Source organism: Pinus tabuliformis, chromosome J, assembly GCF_031772625.1.
Source record: "Pinus tabuliformis cultivar Carrire ecotype Pingquan chromosome J, CPIR1, whole genome shotgun sequence".
NCBI classification, from domain to species: Eukaryota; Viridiplantae; Streptophyta; class Pinopsida; order Pinales; family Pinaceae; genus Pinus; species Pinus tabuliformis.
In genome coordinates, this window is record NC_142295.1 from 1,633,840,088 (window position 1) to 1,633,854,085 (window position 13,998).

At 37.5% G+C, this 13,998-nt stretch overlaps 1 protein-coding gene across 1 annotated transcript; it reads right to left on the minus strand.

The window, feature by feature from the left end:
- Positions 1–2,188: 2,188 nt before the first annotated feature.
- LOC149233758 (S-locus-specific glycoprotein S6-like) lies at positions 2,189–2,971 on the minus strand. The gene has a single exon (XM_089382285.1). The coding sequence runs from the start codon at positions 2,969–2,971 to the stop codon at positions 2,189–2,191; it is 783 nt and encodes a 260-aa protein (XP_089238411.1).
- Between the last annotated feature and the right edge of the window lie 11,027 nt (positions 2,972–13,998).

The window sequence follows — 13,998 nt, forward strand, 5'->3', positions numbered from 1 at the left end:
TTTTCGGTTAAACCACAGATTATAAAATGATTTACATAATGTAAAGCAATCAATGAGACAGAGTTAGTCTCAGGTCGGAAAACGAGTTAATGGAACCAGCATTCTGAAACCCTGAATACCGACCAACAGTTATCGAGACATTCTCTAATAAAAATAAGTGTGAAAATATCCGAGCCAGAGTATTAAGTACCGGCGGTAGGTTCTAAAGTGGTATTCATTAACAGACCGAAATAAACATATGCATATTGGTAAGACTCTGTTGAATAGTGAGAACTAACATACTATTCCATTCACAGAAGTAGTAAACATATTCGGTAAATGTATGAAATGAAGAACCATACCCTACTGTTACAACCTTATTAATAAATAGCATCATTTGCAGTTACAGCCACCGAGGAACGGTTCAACACATAAACGACCACGAAATGAGATAACAGAGCAAAGAAAATGTGTTTGTGACTGTAGAAATACTTGACTGTAGAAATACTTATACATGCGAATTATGCGACTTGCTGAATGAAAGAAATTCGGTATGCCGACTACAGCAAACGGATACTATCCATAGCAAATAACATTGGCAAAAACATATGGTAATATCAGAACGATTTCCGTGAAAACTGTAGCGAAACGTAATGGAAATCAAGAGCTTTGCCGTCACTGAAAACGGGCAGCTTACCACAGACAGAGACAGAAAGTAACTGTAAATAAGAAAACCTAACCGGGATTTATATTATCATTTAAGCACACAACCCATTTCCATAACGTTGCTCAGAATGCGGACCACCAGAGGGGGTTCGAACAGAGCCATATCCCGAACACATACATTTATATGAACTGAAAAGAAAACGAGTGCCTTGACAGTAAAAACCCTGGTCGGGTATTAACATGCGAACCTATATACAGAGGATTTTCCAAAAATAAAACAATCTGTATTCGTAACCGAAACTGTGCATCAGGGCCAGGCCCTGTATATTATCAAATAACAAGTGCAAAAACCCCAATGTCTAAACTGTCGAAAGGGGCGACTGCCCATAACAAAACTAATCTAAAGATAGAAGAGACGGAGTACACGGGTCGCCATGGACTGTGCGCCCGGTGCTGGATATAGATTCAAATCATGAACAAACATATGTAAACCGTGAGGGTCCGCTCAGAAATACCTCAACAAACCGAAGAAGGATTAACCAGTGCTCGAACGACGGACTACCACAGTTCAACCACACGAATATATCAAGAGCGAGGACTATTGAGCTCTCATCTACAGAAGAAAGGGGTAATGAGAGGTTTAAACTCACCTGTAACCATCGAGAGACAGTGTTATTGAGCCTAAAGGTTGTGACGCTGTTGGAGGAGAGCCATCGGACCATCTGCACATTATGCCAGCAAAGGAATGTATTAGATTGAACTGTGAGCAGTTAAAAGTTGAAAGCATGCCGAGAGCAAACTGTAAATAAACCTGAGGCCATTACCTGTGCAGGAGTAAGCCGAGCGCTTCACTTTCTTCTGAGCTTGGGTGAGGTGTGGATACGAAGTTGGAGGCCTCGATCCGGCATCAGAGCTCCGAGAGGAGTCGAATAAAACTGTGGAAATGAGTTCTGGGCTCGCTCCGGTGGGGTTTTGAGCAGCCCTAAAACCCTCGACCCTTCCCATCCATTCGATCCGAGCAATAGATCCTGACCGTCGATGTATGGCGGGAAAACTGTGGTGGAGTAACCAAGGTCCCCAAGCCCGAGGTGTCACATGGCGGGGTGGGCAAGTCATGCCACCTGCCAAGTGGTGGACTAAGCTCGTAAAGACTGTAGATGACCTGGCGCCTGCAATGGCTGCGGTCGGACCACCTAACTCCGCGTTATGTCAATACATCATGTACTGGGCAGGGTCATAGGATTAGGAGCTTAGGTGTGAATCATTTACGGCCAATCCAAATACCATGTAAGGCACATATAACATGGTAGCGCATAACCATATAGTAAGGTGTTGAAAACCGACAGCAAATATTAACCATGTTACATAGTATATAGGTTGGTAAATGCACCATGTTCAATAACACATTCATATACGGTAACATTTAGTTAAGAGGTATTCCATGCAGTAAGCCAAACTATATGGTAATCGTAAATTTTTTTTTATGTATGGTTTAGAGGTGTGACAGATATTATTCAAACAAGCAAAAATGACAAATAATCGTTTATAAACTATTTCTTATTGCACTGCAGAAATTCGACGGCCACGCCAGAAATTTGCTGAAATCTTTACCGTTCCAAACGCCACTCTCCCAGTATGTGGTGCGATTCTTCCACAACAGCACAAACTGCTTGGCTCCGTCTGGATCCATCCGTAGGGTGAAGGGTCCAGGGCTCGGATCCCATGGGCTTCTCCACGACGAAAGCGCCTGGGTATTAGTAACCTTCATCCGTGGCGACCATGTATTTTCTGGATGGTCGAAACTCTGCCAAATGATTTCAGCACTATTCTCAGCGCTCAGCACCACTAAGTTACCAGAATCCCTTATCACAGCTGAAGAGGGCTTCTTCCCATTCCCCTTCGACGACCAGACGGTCGATTTTCCGTAAGACAGAAGGAGACTCCCGTCTGCTGTGAGATGAAAAACGCCAGAAGCGTTTTGTAGCGGCTGATCCCTGTTGGCCATCCAAACGATTGTTTGCTGTGAAGCCTGGGCATACCAAATTCCTACATACCATTTTTCAACATTGTTGTGGTTGAGATTGAAAAATCCAAATTTAAAGATACCGCCTTTAGAAATCCTGGTCTGATTACCAGTGAGAGAAGAGCCCAACACTATTCTGTCGGAAGCTGCATTTTTCGCATTGCCAGGTTTTATATGAAGGAGCAGCAACACAAGCAGGAGAAAAAAACAAGACAGAATCTGTGGAAATTGCTCTCTCATATTTTTCTCACTGTTCCCCATTCTAAAATCAATAATCAGTAAGCTACCCTGCTGCCACACCATAGTCTCAAGCCTATTATAACGTGTTCACTAGTGCAGTGTTCATGAGTGCGATATCTGGCCTTTGAATGGTGTCCGTTCAACTTGAACGACTCGATACGGTATATCCCATTATAACGTTTTCATGATTGCGGTTGGGTTTTGTCTGTTCTACTTGAAGGAGCCGATACGGTATACCTGCCCCAATGGCGGATTGACTGCCGTCCGCCATTGAACGAGACTTTTGAATGTTGTTTGTTCATCTTGAACGATTCCACACGGTATAGCTACACTAATGGCGTACTGAATGTTGAATGTTATCTATCCCACTTGAACGACTTGATATTGTATACCTAGACGGACTGACTGAAGACTTGTATGCACTTTGGCATTTTTTCAAGCATTTTATATTTAAGAAATGATTCATGCAATTTGGCAATGGTTCAAGCATTTAATATTTAAAAAATGACTCAGCGTTGACAAAATATTTATATTAAAAGTCCAAATGGTCGAGGATTAATTAAAAGCTATTCTACTTCACATATATTTATTTTATAACATAGCTTTATAGTTGAAGATTAAAATTTAACACAATCTATATTGATGGGTACACATTTATTTGAGATTTGATAACGAAAATGCAAAGTATTATAATTAATTTAAGAATTATAAATTTAAGTTATTAAGTCGAGAGGTTTATTCTATAATTTAGTGTAAAGGGATGTGTAACTTTGTTCGTCTATTCATTCCCCTTTAAATTAAAAATAAAAGTTAAAAATTATATTCTAAATAGAAAAATAATGTTGGTTATAATAAAAAAAATGAATATATTGTAAAGTAATTAGAAGTAAGAAAAAGGTGTGAGTAAGATATTTAAATCTTATAATTTGGTTATTGATAAAATATTTTAATACTATTTAATATTGATATATACTTAAAAATATATTAATAATGAAAAACCACTTTAATTTGCCGCGTAAAATGTCTCAATGTACATGTTATGTAAAATGTTTTAATGTCAATTGAGTATATATTAAATATCATTTTAAAAAACTTATGTATAAATATATCATGAAAAATTATGTTTTTATGGTTAAGTTTATTTGGTACTATATATATTGTATTTAGCATTCAAAAATATAATTTAAATAATGAAAAATAACACATTGTATATTACACTGTAAAGAAGTTTGCACATGAAGAATTTGATCCTTCTTGGCTTATATTAGATCTATACTTAAGATGGATCTATACTAGTTTAATTTGCAAAATTCAAATGTCTCATGAGCTTTTTAGAGTGATATATATATATATTCAAAATCACATTTTAAATAACAAAAAAATTACAATCTCAATCTTGTCCAAAATTATATCACCATTAAATTCTAAAAACAAATATTGTATCGATTAATTAAGCTAGACTAAAATATAATATTACAATACACTAAATGTAATAGTAGAGATACATAATTTATGATCATGATAAACAAATATTTATTTAAACTTACATAAAAAAAACTTAAATGAAAATGCAATAATAAATTTATATAAATTTATTGACTTCTACCATTTAAAGGAGACGCAACTTTCTTATGATTATAATTTTATTTTATTTTTAAAATGATTGGGAAATGATAATTTTATATATTTTAAAGGATTAATAAATTAAAAATATTTTAAAATTTAAATTTTTTAAATTTTTTTAATCATGTTTTTCTTAATTTATAAAATAATTAAAACATTTTAGTTATTTTCTATTACATAATAAAATTAATAAAAGTTGTTATTAATTTAATTTGTTGTTATTAATTTAATTTTTTCTTATTTCTAACTTTTCTATGTAAACATTATTAGTGTTGGTCTTTTTTCAAGTTTCTTTTTTTAATAAGATAATTTTTTGTGATTTGTAACTTGATGTAGGGTTTTTATTCATTTAGATGTCATAGTTATTTTTAGCTATATTGGATTTCCTTCATAGTTATAAATGGATAATTTCTCTATCTATTTTTTCAATGAGTAATATAATACTCTTAAAATTGTGGTCAACTAGAGCCCAAGTTTTTGTCTTACTCTAAGTGCAAGTTATTATATTACCATAATAACTAGTTGGAAGATACTTTTGAAACAAAGATTTAAACTACATTACCATAATAACTAGTTGGAAGAGATTTCTGAAACAAATATTAGGCATTTAAAGTAAATGATAATTTGACATCTTGTTGGGCTAAGAAATCGAGAACCCGTTTTTCTAGATTGCCATAAGCAAACTAACTATACTTCAATTGCGGTGTATCTCTCAACTTATGTTTGTGCTTTCTAAGCATCAATTTATTGTATCCAGCTAGTGTGGCTCTCATTTTTTAATGGCCCTGAATCTATTATATGGTTGTTACTATGATGTTTTTTTTTTATTCTTCAGAATTTTGGATGTCATGAATGGGGTTTTTGGGTCTTCAGAATTTTGGATGTCATGAATGGGGTTTTTGGGTTTTCCTAAATGGTACATAGAATGTTAGGCACGTGACAAGTGTTGTTAGAGAGCATGCTCAGCACTATGACCTATGCTCTAGACACAATGACCTTCGACTTGAATTGACAATGTTCAATCTTAGCTAGTGAAGCCTTTTGTAGACACCTAATCCTTTGGGATTCAAAAAATATTGTAAATATTAAATAAGAAGATGAAGAGATCTTGGAATATGAATTCCAAGAGATTCTCCTCTATTTGTATATATTAAAACTATTCTTAATTAAAAACCAACTATTCATGGAGTTACCAAGCTTGATCTAACATGGTATCAGAGCACAGGTCCTAGGTTCTAAACTTGGCTCTCTCTGCCCCCATAATTCCTTTGCCTCAGTCCTATTGTTGTTGCAGGTCTATCGCCCTGTCAGTACACTAGTCTCGTATTCTTCCTGAACACTATATTGAATGTTGAACTGTATGTTGAATCTCTGTTGTGAATGAAGCATAATCTCTTCATATTCTTTGTATTGAAGCAACGTGGGGATGCCTTTCTATTCTCTACAATGAAGTGCATTGTATTAGAATGATTATGTATTAAACATTCACCATTGTGAAAACTATGAAATGTATTGCATGGGTACAGATCGAAGAATTGATACATTGATGCGAACACTGATTTATCCATTTGGTTATATGTCGATTCATACATAGCGTTTAATGGTGTAAAAACACTGGGTAAAAAGTTCAAGTATTAAAGTTAATAAAGGAAAAATAAGACCAAGGTCATGGGACACTTATTCCAAGCTGAATGTTGGGTGAAATATCCTAGTGGGCATCACTAGTTGTGTATTATGGCTAAGGGAAAATTGGCAAAGGGAATGATGAAGACTTTAAAAAGGAAAAAATAAATTATTGGTATTTTATTATGAAAATAATGGAAAATAAGAGAAAATAGAGGTGAAAGGTCACAGGTTGCAAGTGAGGAGGAAATTGAAGGAAAATTAAGGAAAATTAAGGAAAATGAAGAAATTAGAGGCATCAATAATAAAAATGATTTTAGAGCATCAATTTGTATCCTTTTGTCGATTTTGTTTTGGAATTAGTCTCAGAGAGGAGAGCAGAACCAAGAGGAGAAGGAAAGCAAGCAAGCAAAGGAAGGACAAGGAAAGTAAAGGAAAGACAAGTAAAGAAAGGATAAAGCAAGAAAAGGTTGGATGAAGAATCTTCAGCAGGAATACTTGCAAGTAACAGGTTGCATGTATGATTTCCTAGTTGGTTTTGGCATGCATGGTATATACATGTGTGTCTTTGGTTCATTTGTTGTCATTGGAATGGGTTTTGTCGGATTTTGATAATAGTTTTAGCCTTGCCTTGTTATTTCTGGATAATCATGGTGTGATGGGATTCTTTTTTGGTTGAGCTTTGGATTGCCAGAAGTTTTTGGATCCAGATGAGGTGATCAGAGGAAAATTCCCGAGAGCCTAGGAATCCCTTGACCGGTAATGGCGGGATACGTGGTAAAGCCTAAGGGTGGAGATGGGAAAATACCTCAAGGTATTGGCAAATAAATTCTAAGGCATTCAAGCTCAGTTTGGTTTTGTGATCTCAAAACTGGTTTAGATGAGATCACGGTATGGTGAGGGTGGAGGTGGTTTAACCTTTGGATTCCCTTGGTTGTTTATGGATTGGTTTATCCCATGTATCCCACATTCATGCTTGGAATATGGTACGAGGGTGATTGGATGAAAGAAATATTTGTTTCAGCCCAATCTATGGTCGGGTGGTACATGCAAGTCCATGATTTGGTTGGTTTTGCATACGATTAATAAGAGCTAAGTTTCTCTTGTCTTTAATGAGTAATTATACTTGTTATTATGTGGCTTTAATGGTTGTTCTATCATTGTTATCTATTGGTTATCTGTTGGTTATAAGCATGGTTATATGACATATCAAAGTACGACTCTTATACATTTTATTTAATGAGTGTATGGTTAATGAATGCATGACCTAATTTGTGTTATGACAACTATTGTGAGAATGCATTGGTCCTTCTTGTTAAAACTACGATAAGTTTTAGATCTCTATGTTCAGATGTGGATTCATGACATCTAAGTTGCATGTTTACCATGTGTTTGACGGAATGCTTGTCCTGGTTGGGAGGGGTTAGATCAAGTCCTTGTTCAATTTTTTGGTTTAGAAGTTTTGTTTCCATGTTATTTATCATTTATGGAAGTTTCATTGAGTTCTAGGCAGAGGCCCGAGTCCTAGCCGTGAAAAAGTGGCCCAAAATTCGGGGCCGTTAGCACAAAATTGACTGGAAAAGTCCATAGTCGCCAGGAAGCAGAATTATGGGAGCAATTTGAGGCTTATAGTTACTTCCATTCCTTTTCAAGGGAGCGACAGAGGCTCTAAGTAAGTGAAAAAGAGAGTCATCTCAGGGGTTGGACACATGAAGGGGTTGGGGACCTCCTGTAACACCTGAGGGAAGTTAGTAAGGTCTTAAGTTATTGATTCCATTTCCTTAAGGTCATATAGGAGGTTGAGTCTTATCATAGTGACCCTCAGCTCATGTTTACTATGTGAAAACTGGTGGAAGTGGGTAAATGTGGGAGGAGGTGGTTACAGGGCGATATCAAAGCCAAGTTGCACTCTCTTTGGGTAAAATATCATGTTGTCAAGGTTATGGTTGTCATGCATGGGGTCATGATTATAGTTGGCATGGTCATGCATGATGTTATTATATTGATATGATTATGATTAGATATGTATCATGCTAATGTGGACTAATTTTGTAGATGATATAAAACTCCCTTGAACATAATTGAGGTATGGTAATTATTTTGGTATCTATTTGGTTTATCTGACATGGCCTGCTTGTAGGAAGAAAAGAATTAGAGATGAGGAGAAAAATGGTAGACCATAGTTCCCGTGACTTTCCCTACAGATCAGTTGGGAAATAAGGAGGTGAGTATTATCCTAGAATAACAGATACATTGGGGAGTTTTAGGGCAGAGATTAGAAGTTGAAAAGAATACAATGACAGGTTGGTTAAGGCTTAGGAAAGACTTGCAAGAGCTCAAGAAAGTTAGGCAAAATTCAATGAAGTGGTTCTTCAGAGATCGTCAGATTTGCAGAATTAGGGAAAATTGAGGATTAGTCAAGAGTAGGAGGAGAAAAATAATAGAGCCTATGGTAGTAGGTCTCAGTCTAGATATGGGTTGGATAGAGGGGATACAGTTAAAGATGACAGATCACTGGATACACCTGAAAAGAGGACTAGTATGCATGGGCATCATTCTAGTTCCTCATCCAGGGGACATTATCACAATCATCATCCTTATAGGAGGAGTGAGTACTTGCTTGAGGAGTTTAAGAAAGTCAAGCCTCCTACATTTATGGAGAGATGAAGAAGTTAGAAGATGAAGAGGCATGGTTTTCTGAGATGAAGAAATTCTTCAGATTTCATAACTATTTAGAGAAAATGAAAGCCAAAATAGAAACCTTCGGTCTTAAAGGGAAAGAAGACATTTGGTGTGAACATGTGAAGAAAATCAAGGGAATTCGAGAACAAGAGTTGATTTGGGATGAGTTTGAGAGAATCTTCAAGAAGAAGTACCTATCGGAGAGGTACTACGATGATAGAGCTAAGGAATTTTATGAGTTGGATATGGGTTCTATGACAGATGCTGAGTATAATAGCAGTTTCCCGGAGTTATTGAGGTATGTGCCTTACCTCAAGGATGAGAAGGCTAATATTTAGAGATTAATCAGTGGTTTTCCAGTAGCATATAGAGACTGGATTGAGTTTGATGAGCCTATATCGTTGGCAAATGTCATCTAGAAGTTGAAGAATTGTTATGAGTATTAAAAGCGTAAAGCTGAGCCTAAGCATGATTTGAAGGGGAATGAGAAAGTTAAAAGGGAATGACCACGAAAACGGGGAAAACCTTATGATGTAGGTGAGAAAGAAAATGTTGCTCCTTACAAGAAGTTCCATGCAGTTGGGAAGGGATATGGGTCATAGCCTAGAGAAAAACATAACAAAGGTGATGGTAGGGGACCATTGCAGTGTTGGATATGTGGCAAAGATCATGGCAATAAGGATTGTCCATTGTGCCAGGGTAGCAGGCCTCACATATATAGTGCTTAGTGTTACGGGCAAATTTAGTGTTTCTCCAAATGACTAACCCCTAGACCTAGTAGCAAGTCTAGAACAACAGTTAAAGTAATTCCATTGCTTTTCCTATAGCTAACAGATAAAAGAAAGAGGAGCAAAAGTACGAAACTGTATCTCTCGCTCGATCCCTCTTCCCTTTGACCGCTTTTGCCACTCCCTTCCATACTTAACTCGCTTGAAAGGTACCTGCACACAAGCCGAGACAGAAAACCATCAAAGCATACATATCGATATGTTAACTAAACATATTATAGAATCGAAAGTATAATATACATCACACAACACATGAATGGGAAAAAGCATATAACTCTTTATTCATAGAAGGAAAGATTACAACCCATGTAGATGCATGTCTGATTCAGTGTCATCCTTCCAGCTTCAAACCCTTCTCTCCTCATGAAACAACAATTTGACATGATAACATTACTCTCTCTACTAATCTCTTTCCAACATCATTTCCTTAGCTCAAGAAGTTTCAACCTCTCCCAGCCAATGAGAGCTTGGTCCTTTTATAACTGAAAAGAGGAGGTTAGGCCATTAATGGCCCTCATGAATGCTTTTCCATATTTGGGAAGTGGTTCCATGGAGGAAGGGATAATGGATTAAGGTTAATTCATCTCCTTCCTCATCCAAAAGCAAGCCCAATCCTTCTAGAAACCTCTAGAAGCATCCATTGGATGAGGAATCCAATGAGTTCATTTAAAAAATTCGATGGATCTTGCTCATCGTAGGTGCAACAAAGGCCAGGTGCTATGCATAGCACCCAGACAGTGTAGTGCCTGCCATTCATTGCAGCCAGATAGAAGGCCACCTGCGATGATCTCCTTAGGGACATTTTTTGGATGAATGGTGTCATGAAACTCTTGGGAGGCAAGCGTGATGTAGGTTAACTTCATTAGGGAATGAAAACAACTGAATTAGGGGTTGATGGACTCTAATAATACAGATTTGGAAGTTGGGGTTGATGTGCCCAAATTTTCCTGTAACAGTTGCCCCCTAAAGCATGAAGTCGAAAATAACCATGTCGAGTGAGATGCTTTACCATTTGGAGAGAAGGTTTCAAACTGGAAGGTGACCTGCATCAGTAACAATACAAATATAATAATACTTTGATTTTTTCTCACAATTAGCTGAGGGAAGGCATACCCATGCTTAGCTTTATAAACTTTCATTACACGTACAAATATAGTCATCTACAGATATAGACCCATGAGTTGATGACCATGAATGTAAGGCCATTGTACATTTGATATAATACTCCTGAAAATATATCGCAGCCCAGATGGATGAAACTAGATCTGGGGTCTTCAATCTCGTCCAATCTTTCACTCAATGTACAAGTCTAACCATGTGAATAGATGATTCGAGGTCGAACATGGAGAGACATCGTCTGATTACCAGCCAATGATGTAAGCCGTTAACAGATGCGAGAGAAATCACCAATAATGAAAATGACCCTCAAGGTACTGCAGTACATTTCACATGGTGTGAATAAATGATTTGAAGTCGAACACCAAACGAAGTCTTTCGGTCGAAGGCTAGTGATGTCAACCTATCGCCGGAAGCGAGAAACCTGCCATTGATGTATGCAAGCCTCAAGGTACTGAAGGGGTGTTTCTAAGTCAACTTCTTGGATGATGTGCTGATGTCGACAAGAAGTGACTCATCGCAGGAGGGCCTTGATGTATCCCACATCAACGACACGAAACGAGGTAAATGATTTTGGAGATGAAACATCGACTGACGACACAAGGTTCAGGAATGGCGGGCATGAAAATGAAGGTTTACTGTATTGTAAAGGATGAAGTTTTGAACTGAATGACTTCTCTTGAACATATCGGCGACACTGAAGTGAATTGGTAGCATTGACCCAAAACAAAGTGATGGATGGTATGATAGACCAACGATGTGATAACCATCAAGCTGAATGACCCAACCCACATAGTCATGGTGATGAGGTGAAAGTGTCATGTTCAAGAGCGACTTGCTACCATAAAGTGTTCCCAGCTTTTTCCCATTTTCCCCAGTCATTTCTGACCAATACCTCTTTATTTTTTATCAAGCTTGAGGAGGATAACATATGCTTGTTGTATAATTTCACCCTTGGGGTGAATCCATTGATATTTGATGTTTTAACGAGTCTAGCGAAGGTGAAACTCGGTCTTGTCTAGATGGACAAGTTTGTCGCTACTTGATGTTTTTTAATGAGTTTAACGACAAAGACAACTCGGTCCTTTTCATATTTAGAGAGTCTGAAAAGGGACGAAAAGAAAACTCCAAAAGGTCTTTTTCGTACATTTGTCTCTCAAGCTCGAAAAAGTATAAAACAATACAAGAGAGAACCTATTGATCATGTTTTACCAACGAGTACTTTTTTTGTAGTTAATCTAGCTCAGCTCGAAAAAGGGGTAAAACTATACTGAGTAGATATCCATTCTAATCCATTAACAAGCTAGAAACGACAAGCGCTCGGTAATCTTTTCATGTTTAGAGAGTCTGAAAAGAGCTTAAAGAGGACTCCGCTTTGAGGAACAAGTGGCATCTAGGATAGCAACTGGTTCCGGTGATGTTGGAACTTTCTCAAAACATGTTGATTTATGTGAAGAGGCCGGCTAATAATACCACTCATTGCAATTGTTCCTCAAAAATGGTAAAACAACCAAGCGAAAGCGTATGATCGGCCAAAGAGATGGTGCTGATGGAATGAAACAACCAAGGCTCATCTGATAGAAAAGGCTGATAGAATGGCAATCACGAGGGTTAAAAATGGAAATGGGTTCATTTTTACACAAGCTTGAACCATAGGGAACTATGCTTGGATTCGGTTTCATGTTTACACAAGCTTGAAATGAACAAACTATGCTTGGCTTCAGTTTCATTTTTACACAAGCATGAAATGAAAAAACTATGCTTGGATTCAGTTTACATGCCCCCAGCATGATGAAAGGGAGAGTCTCCTGTAACCAGATGGCAGTCACTATGGTGAAGCAGGACGGTTACCCAACACCTATTTGGCTTCATCCATATAGACAAAGGTGAATGGGGTGATTCCCTTCACATAACCTACAGGGAAACTTAACTTTACCACTAGGTGCATGCCCCCCAAGCTTCATTACATTCGCCTAAGTAGACTACTCGTGGCTATCAGGTGGATGGAATGAAGGTTCTTTTACAAGATCAAGTGAAAGACTCGACTGGGATTTTACGAGATCTAATCAAAGACTCGAATTGGAACTTTGCTCCAGGGGACCTTGTTTCATTTTTAAAAGAGCTTGACACAAGACAAGGAACTTTGCTCATTGGCCTGTTTCATTTTTTAACGAGGTTGACACAGTAAAAGAACTGTCCTCATGGACCTGTTTCATTTTTTAACGAGGTTGACACAGTAAAAGAACCACCCTCGTACTTATATCGTTCATTTTTTAACGAGGTTGACACAAGACAATGAACTATCCTCGAACCCCTTGTTTCATTTTTTAACGAGGTTGACACAAGAAAAAGAACTATCTTCGAACCCCTTGTTTCATTTTTTAATGAGGTTGACACAAGACAACGAACTTTCCTCGGACTCCTTGTTTCATTTTTAACGAGGTTGACATAAGACCACAAACTATCCTCGGACTCCTTGTTTCATTTTTTAACAAGGTTGACACAAGACAATGAACTATCCTCGTATTCCTTGTTTCATTTTTTAACGAGGTTGACACAAGACAAGGAACTATCCTCATACTCCTTGGTTTCATTTTTTAACAAGGTTGTCACAAGACAACGAACTATCCTCGAACCCTTGTTTCATTTTTTAACGAGGTTGACACAAGACAACGAACTATCCTCGGGAGCTGTTTCATTTTTTCATAAGGTTGACACAGTAAAGAACTATCCTCATACTCCTTGTTTCATTTTTTAGCGAGGTTGACACAAGACAAGGAGCTATCCTCGATGACCTGTTTCATTTTTTAACGAGGTTGACACAGTAAAAGAACTATCCTCATATTCCTTATTTCATTTTTTAACGAGGTTGACACAAGACAAGGAACTATCCTCGAACTCTTGTTTCATTTTTTAACGAGGTTTACAAAAGACAACGAACTTTCCGCGGCTCCTTGTTTCATTTTTTAACGAGGTTGACACAAGACAACGAAATATCCTCGGGGGAGCTTGATCACAACATCACTGAAGGAGAGATCTGGTTCCAATGCCCCCAGTACATGATGTACAACATCACTGAATTGATTGTCAGTCGATGTAGGTATGGAACATGTTGCCACATAATTAACCCGCGGCAGGGATGATACCATTGGTACAAAAGGGCCAATTAGGGAATATGGTTGACTAGGAACCATATTTGGACCGGGAAATGAAAGTTGGTCAACGGTGACAATCCTGCCTTCATGCAGGAAACAAATC